Raw genomic sequence first — 22,548 nt, 5'->3', positions numbered from 1 at the left:
AAGGGAGGATCAAGATGTGGCCAGAGGTAACGCCCGGGCAGATAGAGAGGCTAAGCATGCTGCCACCCTGCCATCCCCTCAGGCTGAGAACGCCCATATGCATGCCCTTATCCCATCAGTAGGGGAGCTTCCAACCCCTCAGTACTCTGGGGAGGAGAGACAGCTAACTGACAAACTCAGTCTCCGGGAAAAGGAGGGATGGCTCCATTCCCCAGAAGGGAAGGTCCTCTTACCAAAGGGCCTAATCCGGCCAGTGCTGCAGAAACTACATCAAACCACTCATGCTGGCAGGGAAGCACTTATCCAACTAATGGGAAAATACTTTATCACTTCCGGACTCCGACCCCTGGCTGCCCAGGTACAAGCGGACTGCTTAGTCTGCCAAAAGAATAACCCCCGACCGGGACATCCTGTGCCACCAGCTGCCCTAGAACCCACTCCGGGCCCCGGACAAGTGTGGCAAATAGACTTTACTGAGTTTCCCCGAACCCAAGGGTTCAAATATCTCCTTGTTATAGTGGATCGGTTCAGCGGATGGCCAGAAGCCTTCCCATGCCGTAACTGCACTGCCAGGACAGTGGCCCTCAAGTTTGTTAAGGAGCTCATTCCTCGCTTTGGACTCCCCCTGTGGATGGAATCTGACAACGGGACACACTTCACGTCAAAAATCATTCAAAGCATCTCACATGCCTCACAGATCCCCTGGAAACTCCATACGCCCTGGAGACCGCAAGCCAGTGGGGTAGTGGAGCGTACCAATCAGACCCTCAAACGGCATCTCTCAAAAGTGTGCCAAGAAGCCTCACTGCGATGGCCTGATGCTTTGCCCCTCGTCCTACTCCGTATCTGCGTTCTCCCAAAGGGTAGATTAGGGCTCAGTCCCTTTGAAATTATGTTTGGAAGGGCATGGCCCATGAATGGCACCCCGGTTCTGTCAGGGGAATGGGAGTTGGGTAATGGTTTTTTGTCACAGTATATGTGTTCCCTGTCTGCTGTTCTCTTGTCTCTTCACAGGTATACCAAGGATTCCCAGCCTCTCCCCTTGGACTCTCCCGTTCACTCCTTACAGCCCGGTGACTCCGTGCTTGTTCGCACCTGGAAAGACGAGCCTCTCCAGGAAAAGTGGAAAGGACCCTATACCGTCCTGCTGATCTCCCATACAGCGGCAAAGATCGAGGGACAGAAGAACTGGATCCATCACTCTCGTCTGAAGGCAGTACCCGCCCCCTCGTCAGCAGAACAGTGGACCGTCCAACCTGCTGACTCCTCATCTAGTGACGATCTCGGGCTAAAGCTACTGTTTAAAAGACACAAATAGCGGGCACCTTAATGCTAAAATGGGCCCACCCAGGTACTGGAGACCATGGGTTGGGAAGACTCTGGTAATAATTAATTGGGTAACATTGTTATTCTTTGTATTGGTATTTCCAAATGGTGCATATCGGGAGCATAACTCCTTTGTTTTGCTTGCGCACCATGTTGCTACTTTAACAAACCAGACTGATTGCTGGGTGTGTGCTCCAACTCCACTATCCCCCAAAACGGGAATGCCCCTTGACATGCTGCCCTTGACCCTAGCAGAATTAGCCACCACCAAAGAGCAGGAAAGAACGGACTCACCGTTCTGGAACAAGACCTCTTTACAGCAGGCCACCTATCAGGACCAGGAGTATTCAGTTGCAGTACTCACTGAGGGAGTGTTATGTTTTACCCGAAACCAATCTGATCCCTATGGGCATCCTGTGGGAAAGAGCTCCTGTGTTATTACACAGTGGGCTGATGGGTATTGGATAAAGACCAAAAGGCGAGGCCAGCAATGTGGGTGTAATGGTTCCTCCCCTTTTAGGGAAACACTTAGAAATAATCTTACCACAAAAAAGGGGTTTGAAAATGTAACTTGCCGTCCAGTTAATATCTCCAATGTAGCAAGCCCAAGTGAGAAAACTCAGAGCCAAGGCTGTTGAGTGTTCTCAAAGGGGGGAGTTGTTGGGAACACTGGGGCATGGCCACTAGGTAACTCGAGGGGATGGAAGACCACGAGTGTCGATGAAGCCCCCTCGCACTAGGCCCCGGTGTCCTTGGCCCCCCTCCTGCCTGGAGGCACTCGCAGCAGCTCTGCGTACTAGGCCCAAGTGTCCTTGGCCCCCCTGCCTGGAGGCGCACACAGCAGTTATGCTGAGAATCTGCAACAGTATGTTGCAGAGTCAGACTGCCTGAAACTAAGCAAGGCCAAACAGGACAGATATGGAAGAACAATGCTGAATAAAGCAGCTTTATGTATAGTTTCACAAATGATACAGAGAATCAGGGAACTAGCTGGGAACTGGATTGGCTGGCTATATGGATACTTGGAGCAGCTTGCTATTGGATAAGTATGCTGGGAAAAAGGATGTATAAAAGCCTGTGTAACTTCCTGCTCTGTTGTGCAGGATTTGAGATTTTATTCTCCCTGTACCTTTTTGCAGCTGCAAATAAACTTTTCTGCTTCTCCACCCTGTTGTGATTATTGGGTGTAGCACACCGGGTAACGAACCACTCAAGCTGTTGTTCAGCCTCTCGGCACTGGGTGCCGGCAACAGCTTTTGGCGTCCCTGGGTGGGCGACGAGGCTGCAATTTAGCCTTGCCCGGACCCCTCCTGGAGGTCGAGGATTGCGACAAGAACCGACGCCCAGCGCGCACCGGTGAGTTCATCGGGGGCCTCGGAGGAGACGCGATTTGATCGACCCCAGAGGGCACAACGGTGCAACGCACTCATATAGTGGAGAAGCTGTTGTGGACGGCGGTGAAGAACCGGTCCCTTAGACGTGGGGGAGCAGCAGCTACAGGACGGCGGTGAAGAACCGGTCCCTTGGATAAGGTAGGATCCTTTTAAAATCCGGATTATATGCTCTGTTGGAACCTGGGGACGCCCAGAGTTACCCTGTAGGTATGGGACAGGGACAGAGCTCAGAGGTTAGGGCACGGTGTACGCCCCTAGAGTGCATTCTAGCAAACTGGAAGGTATTTGGTGCGGATCCGATGACTAAGAGCCAATTAAAACGATTCTGTACAGTTGACTGGCCTCAATATCAACTAGAGGACCAGGAGTGGTGGCCACCAGGAGGGTCAATTAATTACAACACGATCCTTCAGTTACTCCTGTTCTGTCAGAGAACAAGGAAATGGAATGAACATATGTATGCGCATTTGTTTCTGACTTTATGTACTCGACCAGATATTTTACAGCGCTGTAATCTGACTCCAACTGGTTCGGTAGCAGCTAATGTTAGTCCCCAGACCCCCACCCCCACTGTAATGGCAGAGCCGGTGTCCCCTTCGGCCCCCACATCCCCACCTTATAAGGGTAGGATGCCTCGGGTTACAGAGATTGCCCCCTCGGTGGGACTCTATCCTTTGCTTACCGAGACTGTTGTGGCTTGCCCAGGGGCAGATGGACGTCAGGCTACCACTATGCAAGTTTACATCCATGTGCCATTCAATCCAATAGACTTAGCAGCTTTCAAAGCACAGGCAGGAGAGTTTTCCACCAACCCAAGCAGGTTTATATCAGTCTTTGAGGGGTGCCTCAGTAGTCACAAGCCGGACTGGGATGATTGTAACGTCCTCCTGAGAACCCTGTTGTCTGAGGTGGAGAGGGATCAGGTTACAGCTAAGGCAAGGGGAGCGTCAGCTTTCAAGCAAAAGAAAGGAAGCTATCTGTCAAGTTCCTACCCCAAGTAACCGTAAGCGGCTCAGGGCATTTCTGGGTATGGCAGGCTTTTGCAGGATATGGATCCCAGAGTTTGGACTGTGGGCTAAACCCCTGTACGACTGTGTAAAAGGAGCAGATCATGACCCCTTCTATTGGACCCCAGAGGCTGATAGGGCATTTAAAATCCTGAAAAGAAAATTGATGGAAGCCCCGGCTCTGGGCCTGCCAGATCTCTCTCAGCCGTTTCAGTTGTATGTACATGAACGAAGGGGGGTGGCGCTAGGAGTGCTTACACAGCTGTTAGGAGCATGGAAGCGTCCTGTGGCTTATTTTTCTAAGCAACTGGATCAGGTTGCAAAGGGTTGGCCGGCATGTTTACGGGCGGTCGCAGCTACTGCCCTATTGCTTGAGGAAGCCGAGAAGCTAACATTGGGAGGGGTTATGCAAATCTATACTCCCCATATGGTCCGAGCCTTATTGGATGCAAAGGGAGGGCTTTGGCTCACCCAGGCTCGGATTGCTCGGTACCAGGCTAAGCTGTTAGAGAACTCTGAAGTCACCCTACAGCCTTGCCCCTCCCTTAACCCAGCCACTCTCTTGCCAGAAACAGAGGAACAGAAACATGACTGTTTAGAGATCATAGATGTCCAGTACTCCAGCCGTCCGGATTTAAAGGATGTACCTCTCCCAAATGCAGATTATGAGTGGTACACTGATGGTAGCAGTACTGTAATAGATGGGCAAAGGAGGGCGGGTTATGCTGTTGTGACCCTCCATGACACTGTGGAAGCTGAAGGTTTGCCTGCTGGGACCTCTGCCCAGCTTGCCGAACTAATAGCCCTGACCCGTGCACTTGAACTGTCAAAAGGAAAGCGGGTCAACATTTTTACTGATTCAAAGTATGCTTTTGGTGTGCTGCATGCTCCTGCTGGCCTATGGAAGCAAAGGGGAATGCTGACAGCCCAAGGCTCCCCAGTCAAGTACGGGCCCCAAATCCTCCAGCTCCTAGAAGCTGTACAACTCCCCTCGGAAGTGGCGGTGGTACACTGTAAAGCCCATCAAAGGGAGGATCAAGATGTGGCCAGAGGTAACGCCCGGGCAGATAGAGAGGCTAAGCATGCTGCCACCCTGCCATCCCCTCAGGCTGAGAACGCCCATATGCATGCCCTTATCCCATCAGTAGGGGAGCTTCCAACCCCTCAGTACTCTGGGGAGGAGAGACAGCTAACTGACAAACTCAGTCTCCGGGAAAAGGAGGGATGGCTCCATTCCCCAGAAGGGAAGGTCCTCTTACCAAAGGGCCTAATCCGGCCAGTGCTGCAGAAACTACATCAAACCACTCATGCTGGCAGGGAAGCACTTATCCAACTAATGGGAAAATACTTTATCACTTCCGGACTCCGACCCCTGGCTGCCCAGGTACAAGCGGACTGCTTAGTCTGCCAAAAGAATAACCCCCGACCGGGACATCCTGTGCCACCAGCTGCCCTAGAACCCACTCCGGGCCCCGGACAAGTGTGGCAAATAGACTTTACTGAGTTTCCCCGAACCCAAGGGTTCAAATATCTCCTTGTTATAGTGGATCGGTTCAGCGGATGGCCAGAAGCCTTCCCATGCCGTAACTGCACTGCCAGGACAGTGGCCCTCAAGTTTGTTAAGGAGCTCATTCCTCGCTTTGGACTCCCCCTGTGGATGGAATCTGACAACGGGACACACTTCACGTCAAAAATCATTCAAAGCATCTCACATGCCTCACAGATCCCCTGGAAACTCCATACGCCCTGGAGACCGCAAGCCAGTGGGGTAGTGGAGCGTACCAATCAGACCCTCAAACGGCATCTCTCAAAAGTGTGCCAAGAAGCCTCACTGCGATGGCCTGATGCTTTGCCCCTCGTCCTACTCCGTATCCGCGTTCTCCCAAAGGGTAGATTAGGGCTCAGTCCCTTTGAAATTATGTTTGGAAGGGCATGGCCCATGAATGGCACCCCGGTTCTGTCAGGGGAATGGGAGTTGGGTAATGGTTTTTTGTCACAGTATATGTGTTCCCTGTCTGCTGTTCTCTTGTCTCTTCACAGGTATACCAAGGATTCCCAGCCTCTCCCCTTGGACTCTCCCGTTCACTCCTTACAGCCTGGTGACTCCGTGCTTGTTCGCACCTGGAAAGACGAGCCTCTCCAGGAAAAGTGGAAAGGACCCTATACCGTCCTGCTGATCTCCCATACAGCGGCAAAGATCGAGGGACAGAAGAACTGGATCCATCACTCTCGTCTGAAGGCAGTACCCGCCCCCTCGTCAGCAGAACAGTGGACCGTCCAACCTGCTGACTCCTCATCTAGTGACGATCTCGGGCTAAAGCTACTGTTTAAAAGACACAAATAGCGGGCACCTTAATGCTAAAATGGGCCCACCCAGGTACTGGAGACCCTGGGTTGGGAAGACTCTGGTAATAATTAATTGGGTAACATTGTTATTCTTTGTATTGGTATTTCCAAATGGTGCATATCGGGAGCATAACTCCTTTGTTTTGCTTGCGCACCATGGTGCTACTTTAACAAACCAGACTGATTGCTGGGTGTGTGCTCCAACTCCACTATCCCCCAAAACGGGAATGCCCCTTGACATGCTGCCCTTGACCCTAGCAGAATGAGCCACCACCAAAGAGCAGGAAAGAACGGACTCACCGTTCTGGAACAAGACCTCTTTACAGCAGGCCACCTATCAGGACCAGGAGTATTCAGTTGCAGTACTCACTGAGGGAGTGTTATGTTTTACCCGAAACCAATCTGATCCCTATGGGCATCCTGTGGGAAAGAGCTCCTGTGTTATTACACAGTGGGCTGATGGGTATTGGATAAAGACCAAAAGGCGAGGCCAGCAATGTGGGTGTAATGGTTCCTCCCCTTTTAGGGAAACACTTACAAATAATCTTACCACAAAAAAGGGGTTTGAAAATGTAACTTGCCGTCCAGTTAATATCTCCAATGTAGCAAGCCCAAGTGAGAAAACTCAGAGCCAAGGCTGTTGAGTGTTCTCAAAGGGGGGAGTTGTTGGGAACACTGGGGCATGGCCACTAGGTAACTCGAGGGGATGGAAGACCACGAGTGTCGATGAAGCCCCCTCGCACTAGGCCCCGGTGTCCTTGGCCCCCCTCCTGCCTGGAGGCACTCGCAGCAGCTCTGCGTACTAGGCCCAAGTGTCCTTGGCCCCCCTGCCTGGAGGCACACACAGCAGTTATGCTGAGAATCTGCAACAGTATGTTGCAGAGTCAGACTGCCTGAAACTAAGCAAGGCCAAACAGGACAGATATGGAAGAACAATGCTGAATAAAGCAGCTTTATGTATAGTTTCACAAATGATACAGAGAATCAGGGAACTAGCTGGGAACTGGATTGGCTGGCTATATGGATACTTGGAGCAGCTTGCTATTGGATAAGTATGCTGGGAAAAAGGATGTATAAAAGCCTGTGTAACTTCCTACTCTGTTGTGCAGGATTTGAGATTTTATTCTCCCTGTACCTTTTTGCAGCTGCAAATAAACTTTTCTGCTTCTCCACCCCGTTGTGATTATTGGGTGTAGCACACCGGGTAACGAACCACTCAAGCTGTTGTTCAGCCTCTCGGCACTGGGTGCCGGCAACAGCTTTTGGCGTCCCTGGGTGGGCGACGAGGCTGCAATTTAGCCTTGCCCGGACACCTCCTGGAGGTCGAGGATTGCGACAAGAACCGACGCCCAGCGCGCACCGGTGAGTTCATCGGGGGCCTCGGAGGAGACGCGATTTGATCGACCCCAGAGGGCACAACGGTGCAACGCACTCATATAGTGGAGAAGCTGTTGTGGACGGCGGTGAAGAACCGGTCCCTTAGACGTGGGGGAGCAGCAGCTACAGGACGGCGGTGAAGAACCGGTCCCTTGGATAAGGTAGGATCCTTTTAAAATCCGGATTATATGCTCTGTTGGAACCTGGGGACGCCCAGAGTTACCCTGTAGGTATGGGACAGGGACAGAGCTCAGAGGTTAGGGCACGGTGTACGCCCCTAGAGTGCATTCTAGCAAACTGGAAGGTATTTGGTGCGGATCCGATGACTAAGAGCCAATTAAAACGATTCTGTACAGTTGACTGGCCTCAATATCAACTAGAGGACCAGGAGTGGTGGCCACCAGGAGGGTCAATTAATTACAACACGATCCTTCAGTTACTCCTGTTCTGTCAGAGAACAAGGAAATGGAATGAACATATGTATGCGCATTTGTTTCTGACTTTATGTACTCGACCAGATATTTTACAGCGCTGTAATCTGACTCCAACTGGTTCGGTAGCAGCTAATGTTAGTCCCCAGACCCCCACCCCCACTGTAATGGCAGAGCCGGTGTCCCCTTCGGCCCCCACACCCCCACCTTATAAGGGTAGGATGCCTCGGGTTACAGAGATTGCCCCCTCGGTGGGACTCTATCCTTTGCTTACCGAGACTGTTGTGGCTTGCCCAGGGGCAGATGGACGTCAGGCTACCACTATGCAAGTTTACATCCATGTGCCATTCAATCCAATAGATTTAGCAGCTTTCAAAGCACAGGCAGGAGAGTTTTCCACCAACCCAAGCAGGTTTATATCAGTCTTTGAGGGGTGCCTCAGTAGTCACAAGCCGGACTGGGATGATTGTAACGTCCTCCTGAGAACCCTGTTGTCTGAGGTGGAGAGGGATCAGGTTACAGCTAAGGCAAGGGGAGCGTCAGCTTTCAAGCAAAAGAAAGGAAGCTATCTGTCAAGTTCCTACCCCAAGTAACCGTAAGCGGCTCAGGGCATTTCTGGGTATGGCAGGCTTTTGCAGGATATGGATCCCAGAGTTTGGACTGTGGGCTAAACCCCTGTACGACTGTGTAAAAGGAGCAGATCATGACCCCTTCTATTGGACCCCAGAGGCTGATAGGGCATTTAAAATCCTGAAAAGAAAATTGATGGAAGCCCCGGCTCTGGGCCTGCCAGATCTCTCTCAGCCGTTTCAGTTGTATGTACATGAACGAAGGGGGGTGGCGCTAGGAGTGCTTACACAGCTGTTAGGAGCATGGAAGCGTCCTGTGGCTTATTTTTCTAAGCAACTGGATCAGGTTGCAAAGGGTTGGCCGGCATGTTTACGGGCGGTCGCAGCTACTGCCCTATTGCTTGAGGAAGCCGAGAAGCTAACATTGGGAGGGGTTATGCAAATCTATACTCCCCATATGGTCCGAGCCTTATTGGATGCAAAGGGAGGGCTTTGGCTCACCCAGGCTCGGATTGCTCGGTACCAGGCTAAGCTGTTAGAGAACTCTGAAGTCACCCTACAGCCTTGCCCCTCCCTTAACCCAGCCACTCTCTTGCCAGAAACAGAGGAACAGAAACATGACTGTTTAGAGATCATAGATGTCCAGTACTCCAGCCGTCCGGATTTAAAGGATGTACCTCTCCCAAATGCAGATTATGAGTGGTACACTGATGGTAGCAGTACTGTAATAGATGGGCAAAGGAGGGCGGGTTATGCTGTTGTGACCCTCCATGACACTGTGGAAGCTGAAGGTTTGCCTGCTGGGACCTCTGCCCAGCTTGCCGAACTAATAGCCCTGACCCGTGCACTTGAACTGTCAAAAGGAAAGCGGGTCAACATTTTTACTGATTCAAAGTATGCTTTTGGTGTGCTGCATGCTCCTGCTGGCCTATGGAAGCAAAGGGGAATGCTGACAGCCCAAGGCTCCCCAGTCAAGTACGGGCCCCAAATCCTCCAGCTCCTAGAAGCTGTACAACTCCCCTCGGAAGTGGCGGTGGTACACTGTAAAGCCCATCAAAGGGAGGATCAAGATGTGGCCAGAGGTAACGCCCGGGCAGATAGAGAGGCTAAGCATGCTGCCACCCTGCCATCCCCTCAGGCTGAGAACGCCCATATGCATGCCCTTATCCCATCAGTAGGGGAGCTTCCAACCCCTCAGTACTCTGGGGAGGAGAGACAGCTAACTGACAAACTCAGTCTCCGGGAAAAGGAGGGATGGCTCCATTCCCCAGAAGGGAAGGTCCTCTTACCAAAGGGCCTAATCCGGCCAGTGCTGCAGAAACTACATCAAACCACTCATGCTGGCAGGGAAGCACTTATCCAACTAATGGGAAAATACTTTATCACTTCCGGACTCCGACCCCTGGCTGCCCAGGTACAAGCGGACTGCTTAGTCTGCCAAAAGAATAACCCCCGACCGGGACATCCTGTGCCACCAGCTGCCCTAGAACCCACTCCGGGCCCCGGACAAGTGTGGCAAATAGACTTTACTGAGTTTCCCCGAACCCAAGGGTTCAAATATCTCCTTGTTATAGTGGATCGGTTCAGCGGATGGCCAGAAGCCTTCCCATGCCGTAACTGCACTGCCAGGACAGTGGCCCTCAAGTTTGTTAAGGAGCTCATTCCTCGCTTTGGACTCCCCCTGTGGATGGAATCTGACAACGGGACACACTTCACGTCAAAAATCATTCAAAGCATCTCACATGCCTCACAGATCCCCTGGAAACTCCATACGCCCTGGAGACCGCAAGCCAGTGGGGTAGTGGAGCGTACCAATCAGACCCTCAAACGGCATCTCTCAAAAGTGTGCCAAGAAGCCTCACTGCGATGGCCTGATGCTTTGCCCCTCGTCCTACTCCATATCCGCGTTCTCCCAAAGGGTAGATTAGGGCTCAGTCCCTTTGAAATTATGTTTGGAAGGGCATGGCCCATGAATGGCACCCCGGTTCTGTCAGGGGAATGGGAGTTGGGTAATGGTTTTTTGTCACAGTATATGTGTTCCCTGTCTGCTGTTCTCTTGTCTCTTCACAGGTATACCAAGGATTCCCAGCCTCTCCCCTTGGACTCTCCCGTTCACTCCTTACAGCCTGGTGACTCCGTGCTTGTTCGCACCTGGAAAGACGAGCCTCTCCAGGAAAAGTGGAAAGGACCCTATACCGTCCTGCTGATCTCCCATACAGCGGCAAAGATCGAGGGACAGAAGAACTGGATCCATCACTCTCGTCTGAAGGCAGTACCCGCCCCCTCGTCAGCAGAACAGTGGACCGTCCAACCTGCTGACTCCTCATCTAGTGACGATCTCGGGCTAAAGCTACTGTTTAAAAGACACAAATAGCGGGCACCTTAATGCTAAAATGGGCCCACCCAGGTACTGGAGACCCTGGGTTGGGAAGACTCTGGTAATAATTAATTGGGTAACATTGTTATTCTTTGTATTGGTATTTCCAAATGGTGCATATCGGGAGCATAACTCCTTTGTTTTGCTTGCGCACCATGGTGCTACTTTAACAAACCAGACTGATTGCTGGGTGTGTGCTCCAACTCCACTATCCCCCAAAACGGGAATGCCCCTTGACATGCTGCCCTTGACCCTAGCAGAATGAGCCACCACCAAAGAGCAGGAAAGAACGGACTCACCGTTCTGGAACAAGACCTCTTTACAGCAGGCCACCTATCAGGACCAGGAGTATTCAGTTGCAGTACTCACTGAGGGAGTGTTATGTTTTACCCGAAACCAATCTGATCCCTATGGGCATCCTGTGGGAAAGAGCTCCTGTGTTATTACACAGTGGGCTGATGGGTATTGGATAAAGACCAAAAGGCGAGGCCAGCAATGTGGGTGTAATGGTTCCTCCCCTTTTAGGGAAACACTTACAAATAATCTTACCACAAAAAAGGGGTTTGAAAATGTAACTTGCCGTCCAGTTAATATCTCCAATGTAGCAAGCCCAAGTGAGAAAACTCAGAGCCAAGGCTGTTGAGTGTTCTCAAAGGGGGGAGTTGTTGGGAACACTGGGGCATGGCCACTAGGTAACTCGAGGGGATGGAAGACCACGAGTGTCGATGAAGCCCCCTCGCACTAGGCCCCGGTGTCCTTGGCCCCCCTCCTGCCTGGAGGCACTCGCAGCAGCTCTGCGTACTAGGCCCAAGTGTCCTTGGCCCCCCTGCCTGGAGGCACACACAGCAGTTATGCTGAGAATCTGCAACAGTATGTTGCAGAGTCAGACTGCCTGAAACTAAGCAAGGCCAAACAGGACAGATATGGAAGAACAATGCTGAATAAAGCAGCTTTATGTATAGTTTCACAAATGATACAGAGAATCAGGGAACTAGCTGGGAACTGGATTGGCTGGCTATATGGATACTTGGAGCAGCTTGCTATTGGATAAGTATGCTGGGAAAAAGGATGTATAAAAGCCTGTGTAACTTCCTACTCTGTTGTGCAGGATTTGAGATTTTATTCTCCCTGTACCTTTTTGCAGCTGCAAATAAACTTTTCTGCTTCTCCACCCCGTTGTGATTATTGGGTGTAGCACACCGGGTAACGAACCACTCAAGCTGTTGTTCAGCCTCTCGGCACTGGGTGCCGGCAACAGCTTTTGGCGTCCCTGGGTGGGCGACGAGGCTGCAATTTAGCCTTGCCCGGACACCTCCTGGAGGTCGAGGATTGCGACAAGAACCGACGCCCAGCGCGCACCGGTGAGTTCATCGGGGGCCTCGGAGGAGACGCGATTTGATCGACCCCAGAGGGCACAACGGTGCAACGCACTCATATAGTGGAGAAGCTGTTGTGGACGGCGGTGAAGAACCGGTCCCTTAGACGTGGGGGAGCAGCAGCTACAGGACGGCGGTGAAGAACCGGTCCCTTGGATAAGGTAGGATCCTTTTAAAATCCGGATTATATGCTCTGTTGGAACCTGGGGACGCCCAGAGTTACCCTGTAGGTATGGGACAGGGACAGAGCTCAGAGGTTAGGGCACGGTGTACGCCCCTAGAGTGCATTCTAGCAAACTGGAAGGTATTTGGTGCGGATCCGATGACTAAGAGCCAATTAAAACGATTCTGTACAGTTGACTGGCCTCAATATCAACTAGAGGACCAGGAGTGGTGGCCACCAGGAGGGTCAATTAATTACAACACGATCCTTCAGTTACTCCTGTTCTGTCAGAGAACAAGGAAATGGAATGAACATATGTATGCGCATTTGTTTCTGACTTTATGTACTCGACCAGATATTTTACAGCGCTGTAATCTGACTCCAACTGGTTCGGTAGCAGCTAATGTTAGTCCCCAGACCCCCACCCCCACTGTAATGGCAGAGCCGGTGTCCCCTTCGGCCCCCACATCCCCACCTTATAAGGGTAGGATGCCTCGGGTTACAGAGATTGCCCCCTCGGTGGGACTCTATCCTTTGCTTACCGAGACTGTTGTGGCTTGCCCAGGGGCAGATGGACGTCAGGCTACCACTATGCAAGTTTACATCCATGTGCCATTCAATCCAATAGACTTAGCAGCTTTCAAAGCACAGGCAGGAGAGTTTTCCACCAACCCAAGCAGGTTTATATCAGTCTTTGAGGGGTGCCTCAGTAGTCACAAGCCGGACTGGGATGATTGTAACGTCCTCCTGAGAACCCTGTTGTCTGAGGTGGAGAGGGATCAGGTTACAGCTAAGGCAAGGGGAGCGTCAGCTTTCAAGCAAAAGAAAGGAAGCTATCTGTCAAGTTCCTACCCCAAGTAACCGTAAGCGGCTCAGGGCATTTCTGGGTATGGCAGGCTTTTGCAGGATATGGATCCCAGAGTTTGGACTGTGGGCTAAACCCCTGTACGACTGTGTAAAAGGAGCAGATCATGACCCCTTCTATTGGACCCCAGAGGCTGATAGGGCATTTAAAATCCTGAAAAGAAAATTGATGGAAGCCCCGGCTCTGGGCCTGCCAGATCTCTCTCAGCCGTTTCAGTTGTATGTACATGAACGAAGGGGGGTGGCGCTAGGAGTGCTTACACAGCTGTTAGGAGCATGGAAGCGTCCTGTGGCTTATTTTTCTAAGCAACTGGATCAGGTTGCAAAGGGTTGGCCGGCATGTTTACGGGCGGTCGCAGCTACTGCCCTATTGCTTGAGGAAGCCGAGAAGCTAACATTGGGAGGGGTTATGCAAATCTATACTCCCCATATGGTCCGAGCCTTATTGGATGCAAAGGGAGGGCTTTGGCTCACCCAGGCTCGGATTGCTCGGTACCAGGCTAAGCTGTTAGAGAACTCTGAAGTCACCCTACAGCCTTGCCCCTCCCTTAACCCAGCCACTCTCTTGCCAGAAACAGAGGAACAGAAACATGACTGTTTAGAGATCATAGATGTCCAGTACTCCAGCCGTCCGGATTTAAAGGATGTACCTCTCCCAAATGCAGATTATGAGTGGTACACTGATGGTAGCAGTACTGTAATAGATGGGCAAAGGAGGGCGGGTTATGCTGTTGTGACCCTCCATGACACTGTGGAAGCTGAAGGTTTGCCTGCTGGGACCTCTGCCCAGCTTGCCGAACTAATAGCCCTGACCCGTGCACTTGAACTGTCAAAAGGAAAGCGGGTCAACATTTTTACTGATTCAAAGTATGCTTTTGGTGTGCTGCATGCTCCTGCTGGCCTATGGAAGCAAAGGGGAATGCTGACAGCCCAAGGCTCCCCAGTCAAGTACGGGCCCCAAATCCTCCAGCTCCTAGAAGCTGTACAACTCCCCTCGGAAGTGGCGGTGGTACACTGTAAAGCCCATCAAAGGGAGGATCAAGATGTGGCCAGAGGTAACGCCCGGGCAGATAGAGAGGCTAAGCATGCTGCCACCCTGCCATCCCCTCAGGCTGAGAACGCCCATATGCATGCCCTTATCCCATCAGTAGGGGAGCTTCCAACCCCTCAGTACTCTGGGGAGGAGAGACAGCTAACTGACAAACTCAGTCTCCGGGAAAAGGAGGGATGGCTCCATTCCCCAGAAGGGAAGGTCCTCTTACCAAAGGGCCTAATCCGGCCAGTGCTGCAGAAACTACATCAAACCACTCATGCTGGCAGGGAAGCACTTATCCAACTAATGGGAAAATACTTTATCACTTCCGGACTCCGACCCCTGGCTGCCCAGGTACAAGCGGACTGCTTAGTCTGCCAAAAGAATAACCCCCGACCGGGACATCCTGTGCCACCAGCTGCCCTAGAACCCACTCCGGGCCCCGGACAAGTGTGGCAAATAGACTTTACTGAGTTTCCCCGAACCCAAGGGTTCAAATATCTCCTTGTTATAGTGGATCGGTTCAGCGGATGGCCAGAAGCCTTCCCATGCCGTAACTGCACTGCCAGGACAGTGGCCCTCAAGTTTGTTAAGGAGCTCATTCCTCGCTTTGGACTCCCCCTGTGGATGGAATCTGACAACGGGACACACTTCACGTCAAAAATCATTCAAAGCATCTCACATGCCTCACAGATCCCCTGGAAACTCCATACGCCCTGGAGACCGCAAGCCAGTGGGGTAGTGGAGCGTACCAATCAGACCCTCAAACGGCATCTCTCAAAAGTGTGCCAAGAAGCCTCACTGCGATGGCCTGATGCTTTGCCCCTCGTCCTACTCCGTATCCGCGTTCTCCCAAAGGGTAGATTAGGGCTCAGTCCCTTTGAAATTATGTTTGGAAGGGCATGGCCCATGAATGGCACCCCGGTTCTGTCAGGGGAATGGGAGTTGGGTAATGGTTTTTTGTCACAGTATATGTGTTCCCTGTCTGCTGTTCTCTTGTCTCTTCACAGGTATACCAAGGATTCCCAGCCTCTCCCCTTGGACTCTCCCGTTCACTCCTTACAGCCTGGTGACTCCGTGCTTGTTCGCACCTGGAAAGACGAGCCTCTCCAGGAAAAGTGGAAAGGACCCTATACCGTCCTGCTGATCTCCCATACAGCGGCAAAGATCGAGGGACAGAAGAACTGGATCCATCACTCTCGTCTGAAGGCAGTACCCGCCCCCTCGTCAGCAGAACAGTGGACCGTCCAACCTGCTGACTCCTCATCTAGTGACGATCTCGGGCTAAAGCTACTGTTTAAAAGACACAAATAGCGGGCACCTTAATGCTAAAATGGGCCCACCCAGGTACTGGAGACCCTGGGTTGGGAAGACTCTGGTAATAATTAATTGGGTAACATTGTTATTCTTTGTATTGGTATTTCCAAATGGTGCATATCGGGAGCATAACTCCTTTGTTTTGCTTGCGCACCATGGTGCTACTTTAACAAACCAGACTGATTGCTGGGTGTGTGCTCCAACTCCACTATCCCCCAAAACGGGAATGCCCCTTGACATGCTGCCCTTGACCCTAGCAGAATGAGCCACCACCAAAGAGCAGGAAAGAACGGACTCACCGTTCTGGAACAAGACCTCTTTACAGCAGGCCACCTATCAGGACCAGGAGTATTCAGTTGCAGTACTCACTGAGGGAGTGTTATGTTTTACCCGAAACCAATCTGATCCCTATGGGCATCCTGTGGGAAAGAGCTCCTGTGTTATTACACAGTGGGCTGATGGGTATTGGATAAAGACCAAAAGGCGAGGCCAGCAATGTGGGTGTAATGGTTCCTCCCCTTTTAGGGAAACACTTACAAATAATCTTACCACAAAAAAGGGGTTTGAAAATGTAACTTGCTGTCCAGTTAATATCTCCAATGTAGCAAGCCCAAGTGAGAAAACTCAGAGCCAAGGCTGTTGAGTGTTCTCAAAGGGGGGAGTTGTTGGGAACACTGGGGCATGGCCACTAGGTAACTCGAGGGGATGGAAGACCACGAGTGTCGATGAAGCCCCCTCGCACTAGGCCCCGGTGTCCTTGGCCCCCCTCCTGCCTGGAGGCACTCGCAGCAGCTCTGCGTACTAGGCCCAAGTGTCCTTGGCCCCCCTGCCTGGAGGCACACACAGCAGTTATGCTGAGAATCTGCAACAGTATGTTGCAGAGTCAGACTGCCTGAAACTAAGCAAGGCCAAACAGGACAGATATGGAAGAACAATGCTGAATAAAGCAGCTTTATGTATAGTTTCACAAATGATACAGAGAATCAGGGAACTAGCTGGGAACTGGATTGGCTGGCTATATGGATACTTGGAGCAGCTTGCTATTGGATAAGTATGCTGGGAAAAAGGATGTATAAAAGCCTGTGTAACTTCCTACTCTGTTGTGCAGGATTTGAGATTTTATTCTCCCTGTACCTTTTTGCAGCTGCAAATAAACTTTTCTGCTTCTCCACCCCGTTGTGATTATTGGGTGTAGCACACCGGGTAACGAACCACTCAAGCTGTTGTTCAGCCTCTCGGCACTGGGTGCCGGCAACAGCTTTTGGCGTCCCTGGGTGGGCGACGAGGCTGCAATTTAGCCTTGCCCGGACCCCTCCTGGAGGTCGAGGATTGCGACAAGAACCGACGCCCAGCGCGCACCGGTGAGTTCATCGGGGGCCTCGGAGGAGACGCGATTTGATCGACCCCAGAGGGCACAACGGTGCAACGCACTCATATAGTGGAGAAGCTGTTGTGGACGGCGGTGAAGAACCGGTCCCTTAGACGTGGGGGAGCAGCAGCTACAGGACGGCGGTGAAGAACCGGTCCCTTGGATAAGGTAGGATCCTTTTAAAATCCGGATTATATGCTCTGTTGGAACCTGGGGACGCCCAGAGTTACCCTGTAGGTATGGGACAGGGACAGAGCTCAGAGGTTAGGGCACGGTGTACGCCCCTAGAGTGCATTCTAGCAAACTGGAAGGTATTTGGTGCGGATCCGATGACTAAGAGCCAATTAAAACGATTCTGTACAGTTGACTGGCCTCAATATCAACTAGAGGACCAGGAGTGGTGGCCACCAGGAGGGTCAATTAATTACAACACGATCCTTCAGTTACTCCTGTTCTGTCAGAGAACAAGGAAATGGAATGAACATATGTATGCGCATTTGTTTCTGACTTTATGTACTCGACCAGATATTTTACAGCGCTGTAATCTGACTCCAACTGGTTCGGTAGCAGCTAATGTTAGTCCCCAGACCCCCACCCCCACTGTAATGGCAGAGCCGGTGTCCCCTTCGGCCCCCACACCCCCACCTTATAAGGGTAGGATGCCTCGGGTTACAGAGATTGCCCCCTCGGTGGGACTCTATCCTTTGCTTACCGAGACTGTTGTGGCTTGCCCAGGGGCAGATGGACGTCAGGCTACCACTATGCAAGTTTACATCCATGTGCCATTCAATCCAATAGATTTAGCAGCTTTCAAAGCACAGGCAGGAGAGTTTTCCACCAACCCAAGCAGGTTTATATCAGTCTTTGAGGGGTGCCTCAGTAGTCACAAGCCGGACTGGGATGATTGTAACGTCCTCCTGAGAACCCTGTTGTCTGAGGTGGAGAGGGATCAGGTTACAGCTAAGGCAAGGGGAGCGTCAGCTTTCAAGCAAAAGAAAGGAAGCTATCTGTCAAGTTCCTACCCCAAGTAACTGTAAGCGGCTCAGGGCATTTCTGGGTATGGCAGGCTTTTGCAGGATATGGATCCCAGAGTTTGGACTGTGGGCTAAACCCCTGTACGACTGTGTAAAAGGAGCAGATCATGACCCCTTCTATTGGACCCCAGAGGCTGATAGGGCATTTAAAATCCTGAAAAGAAAATTGATGGAAGCCCCGGCTCTGGGCCTGCCAGATCTCTCTCAGCCGTTTCAGTTGTATGTACATGAACGAAGGGGGGTGGCGCTAGGAGTGCTTACACAGCTGTTAGGAGCATGGAAGCGTCCTGTGGCTTATTTTTCTAAGCAACTGGATCAGGTTGCAAAGGGTTGGCCGGCATGTTTACGGGCGGTCGCAGCTACTGCCCTATTGCTTGAGGAAGCCGAGAAGCTAACATTGGGAGGGGTTATGCAAATCTATACTCCCCATATGGTCCGAGCCTTATTGGATGCAAAGGGAGGGCTTTGGCTCACCCAGGCTCGGATTGCTCGGTACCAGGCTAAGCTGTTAGAGAACTCTGAAGTCACCCTACAGCCTTGCCCCTCCCTTAACCCAGCCACTCTCTTGCCAGAAACAGAGGAACAGAAACATGACTGTTTAGAGATCATAGATGTCCAGTACTCCAGCCGTCCGGATTTAAAGGATGTACCTCTCCCAAATGCAGATTATGAGTGGTACACTGATGGTAGCAGTACTGTAATAGATGGGCAAAGGAGGGCGGGTTATGCTGTTGTGACCCTCCATGACACTGTGGAAGCTGAAGGTTTGCCTGCTGGGACCTCTGCCCAGCTTGCCGAACTAATAGCCCTGACCCGTGCACTTGAACTGTCAAAAGGAAAGCGGGTCAACATTTTTACTGATTCAAAGTATGCTTTTGGTGTGCTGCATGCTCCTGCTGGCCTATGGAAGCAAAGGGGAATGCTGACAGCCCAAGGCTCCCCAGTCAAGTACGGGCCCCAAATCCTCCAGCTCCTAGAAGCTGTACAACTCCCCTCGGAAGTGGCGGTGGTACACTGTAAAGCCCATCAAAGGGAGGATCAAGATGTGGCCAGAGGTAACGCCCGGGCAGATAGAGAGGCTAAGCATGCTGCCACCCTGCCATCCCCTCAGGCTGAGAACGCCCATATGCATGCCCTTATCCCATCAGTAGGGGAGCTTCCAACCCCTCAGTACTCTGGGGAGGAGAGACAGCTAACTGACAAACTCAGTCTCCGGGAAAAGGAGGGATGGCTCCATTCCCCAGAAGGGAAGGTCCTCTTACCAAAGGGCCTAATCCGGCCAGTGCTGCAGAAACTACATCAAACCACTCATGCTGGCAGGGAAGCACTTATCCAACTAATGGGAAAATACTTTATCACTTCCGGACTCCGACCCCTGGCTGCCCAGGTACAAGCGGACTGCTTAGTCTGCCAAAAGAATAACCCCCGACCGGGACATCCTGTGCCACCAGCTGCCCTAGAACCCACTCCGGGCCCCGGACAAGTGTGGCAAATAGACTTTACTGAGTTTCCCCGAACCCAAGGGTTCAAATATCTCCTTGTTATAGTGGATCGGTTCAGCGGATGGCCAGAAGCCTTCCCATGCCGTAACTGCACTGCCAGGACAGTGGCCCTCAAGTTTGTTAAGGAGCTCATTCCTCGCTTTGGACTCCCCCTGTGGATGGAATCTGACAACGGGACACACTTCACGTCAAAAATCATTCAAAGCATCTCACATGCCTCACAGATCCCCTGGAAACTCCATACGCCCTGGAGACCGCAAGCCAGTGGGGTAGTGGAGCGTACCAATCAGACCCTCAAACGGCATCTCTCAAAAGTGTGCCAAGAAGCCTCACTGCGATGGCCTGATGCTTTGCCCCTCGTCCTACTCCGTATCCGCGTTCTCCCAAAGGGTAGATTAGGGCTCAGTCCCTTTGAAATTATGTTTGGAAGGGCATGGCCCATGAATGGCACCCCGGTTCTGTCAGGGGAATGGGAGTTGGGTAATGGTTTTTTGTCACAGTATATGTGTTCCCTGTCTGCTGTTCTCTTGTCTCTTCACAGGTATACCAAGGATTCCCAGCCTCTCCCCTTGGACTCTCCCGTTCACTCCTTACAGCCTGGTGACTCCGTGCTTGTTCGCACCTGGAAAGACGAGCCTCTCCAGGAAAAGTGGAAAGGACCCTATACCGTCCTGCTGATCTCCCATACAGCGGCAAAGATCGAGGGACAGAAGAACTGGATCCATCACTCTCGTCTGAAGGCAGTACCCGCCCCCTCGTCAGCAGAACAGTGGACCGTCCAACCTGCTGACTCCTCATCTAGTGACGATCTCGGGCTAAAGCTACTGTTTAAAAGACACAAATAGCGGGCACCTTAATGCTAAAATGGGCCCACCCAGGTACTGGAGACCCTGGGTTGGGAAGACTCTGGTAATAATTAATTGGGTAACATTGTTATTCTTTGTATTGGTATTTCCAAATGGTGCATATCGGGAGCATAACTCCTTTGTTTTGCTTGCGCACCATGGTGCTACTTTAACAAACCAGACTGATTGCTGGGTGTGTGCTCCAACTCCACTATCCCCCAAAACGGGAATGCCCCTTGACATGCTGCCCTTGACCCTAGCAGAATGAGCCACCACCAAAGAGCAGGAAAGAACGGACTCACCGTTCTGGAACAAGACCTCTTTACAGCAGGCCACCTATCAGGACCAGGAGTATTCAGTTGCAGTACTCACTGAGGGAGTGTTATGTTTTACCCGAAACCAATCTGATCCCTATGGGCATCCTGTGGGAAAGAGCTCCTGTGTTATTACACAGTGGGCTGATGGGTATTGGATAAAGACCAAAAGGCGAGGCCAGCAATGTGGGTGTAATGGTTCCTCCCCTTTTAGGGAAACACTTACAAATAATCTTACCACAAAAAAGGGGTTTGAAAATGTAACTTGCCGTCCAGTTAATATCTCCAATGTAGCAAGCCCAAGTGAGAAAACTCAGAGCCAAGGCTGTTGAGTGTTCTCAAAGGGGGGAGTTGTTGGGAACACTGGGGCATGGCCACTAGGTAACTCGAGGGGATGGAAGACCACGAGTGTCGATGAAGCCCCCTCGCACTAGGCCCCGGTGTCCTTGGCCCCCCTCCTGCCTGGAGGCACTCGCAGCAGCTCTGCGTACTAGGCCCAAGTGTCCTTGGCCCCCCTGCCTGGAGGCACACACAGCAGTTATGCTGAGAATCTGCAACAGTATGTTGCAGAGTCAGACTGCCTGAAACTAAGCAAGGCCAAACAGGACAGATATGGAAGAACAATGCTGAATAAAGCAGCTTTATGTATAGTTTCACAAATGATACAGAGAATCAGGGAACTAGCTGGGAACTGGATTGGCTGGCTATATGGATACTTGGAGCAGCTTGCTATTGGATAAGTATGCTGGGAAAAAGGATGTATAAAAGCCTGTGTAACTTCCTACTCTGTTGTGCAGGATTTGAGATTTTATTCTCCCTGTACCTTTTTGCAGCTGCAAATAAACTTTTCTGCTTCTCCACCCCGTTGTGATTATTGGGTGTAGCACACCGGGTAACGAACCACTCAAGCTGTTGTTCAGCCTCTCGGCACTGGGTGCCGGCAACAGCTTTTGGCGTCCCTGGGTGGGCGACGAGGCTGCAATTTAGCCTTGCCCGGACCCCTCCTGGAGGTCGAGGATTGCGACAAGAACCGACGCCCAGCGCGCACCGGTGAGTTCATCGGGGGCCTCGGAGGAGACGCGATTTGATCGACCCCAGAGGGCACAACGGTGCAACGCACTCATATAGTGGAGAAGCTGTTGTGGACGGCGGTGAAGAACCGGTCCCTTAGACGTGGGGGAGCAGCAGCTACAGGACGGCGGTGAAGAACCGGTCCCTTGGATAAGGTAGGATCCTTTTAAAATCCGGATTATATGCTCTGTTGGAACCTGGGGACGCCCAGAGTTACCCTGTAGGTATGGGACAGGGACAGAGCTCAGAGGTTAGGGCACGGTGTACGCCCCTAGAGTGCATTCTAGCAAACTGGAAGGTATTTGGTGCGGATCCGATGACTAAGAGCCAATTAAAACGATTCTGTACAGTTGACTGGCCTCAATATCAACTAGAGGACCAGGAGTGGTGGCCACCAGGAGGGTCAATTAATTACAACACGATCCTTCAGTTACTCCTGTTCTGTCAGAGAACAAGGAAATGGAATGAACATATGTATGCGCATTTGTTTCTGACTTTATGTACTCGACCAGATATTTTACAGCGCTGTAATCTGACTCCAACTGGTTCGGTAGCAGCTAATGTTAGTCCCCAGACCCCCACCCCCACTGTAATGGCAGAGCCGGTGTCCCCTTCGGCCCCCACATCCCCACCTTATAAGGGTAGGATGCCTCGGGTTACAGAGATTGCCCCCTCGGTGGGACTCTATCCTTTGCTTACCGAGACTGTTGTGGCTTGCCCAGGGGCAGATGGACGTCAGGCTACCACTATGCAAGTTTACATCCATGTGCCATTCAATCCAATAGACTTAGCAGCTTTCAAAGCACAGGCAGGAGAGTTTTCCACCAACCCAA

The 22,548-nt window shown here is 51.7% G+C and overlaps 3 protein-coding genes across 4 annotated transcripts; all 3 read left to right on the top strand.

Annotated features, from left to right (window-relative positions):
• The first annotated feature begins 2,851 nt into the window (after positions 1-2,851).
• LOC144930485 (protein NYNRIN-like) lies at positions 2,852-10,591 on the top strand. The gene is made up of 2 exons (XM_078852464.1): positions 2,852-7,611; positions 10,521-10,591. The coding sequence occupies exon 1, from the start codon at positions 3,750-3,752 to the stop codon at positions 6,069-6,071; it is 2,322 nt and encodes a 773-aa protein (XP_078708590.1). The 5' UTR covers positions 2,852-3,749; the 3' UTR covers positions 6,072-7,611; positions 10,521-10,591.
• A 1,766-nt stretch (positions 10,592-12,357) lies between these two features.
• LOC140910324 (protein NYNRIN-like) lies at positions 12,358-20,097 on the top strand. 2 transcript variants are annotated; one of them, XR_013635686.1, is made up of 3 exons: positions 12,358-15,610; positions 16,776-17,117; positions 20,027-20,097. XR_013635686.1 is itself a non-coding variant. In XM_078852463.1 (2 exons), exon 1 carries the CDS (start codon positions 13,256-13,258, stop codon positions 15,575-15,577), a length of 2,322 nt encoding a protein of 773 aa, XP_078708589.1. In that variant the 5' UTR covers positions 12,358-13,255; the 3' UTR covers positions 15,578-15,610; positions 16,776-17,589. The 2 variants fall into 2 exon arrangements, 1 of the variants encoding a protein (XP_078708589.1); XM_078852463.1 differs by lacking the exon at positions 20,027-20,097 and having other exon boundaries at positions 16,776-17,589.
• On the top strand, positions 17,992-21,997 carry LOC140910325 (protein NYNRIN). Its single transcript, XM_078852465.1, has 2 exons — positions 17,992-20,363; positions 21,529-21,997. The coding sequence occupies exon 1, from the start codon at positions 18,009-18,011 to the stop codon at positions 20,328-20,330; it is 2,322 nt and encodes a 773-aa protein (XP_078708591.1). The 5' UTR covers positions 17,992-18,008; the 3' UTR covers positions 20,331-20,363; positions 21,529-21,997.
• Positions 21,998-22,548: the final 551 nt, after the last annotated feature.

Source organism: Lepidochelys kempii, chromosome 4 (assembly GCF_965140285.1).
Source record: "Lepidochelys kempii isolate rLepKem1 chromosome 4, rLepKem1.hap1, whole genome shotgun sequence".
In the NCBI taxonomy this organism is placed as follows: Eukaryota; Metazoa; Chordata; order Testudines; family Cheloniidae; genus Lepidochelys; species Lepidochelys kempii.
The sequence above is the reverse complement of the archived record's forward strand: the minus strand, read 5'-3'. Positions and strand labels throughout refer to the sequence as shown.

Bases quoted from the DNA above. Each gene is read 5' to 3' on its own strand.
- LOC144930485 (XM_078852464.1), top strand. From the start codon at position 3,750: ATGGCAGGCTTTTGCAGGATATGGATCCCAGAGTTTGGACTGTGGGCT.
- LOC140910324 (XM_078852463.1), top strand. From the start codon at position 13,256: ATGGCAGGCTTTTGCAGGATATGGATCCCAGAGTTTGGACTGTGGGCT.
- LOC140910325 (XM_078852465.1), top strand. From the start codon at position 18,009: ATGGCAGGCTTTTGCAGGATATGGATCCCAGAGTTTGGACTGTGGGCT.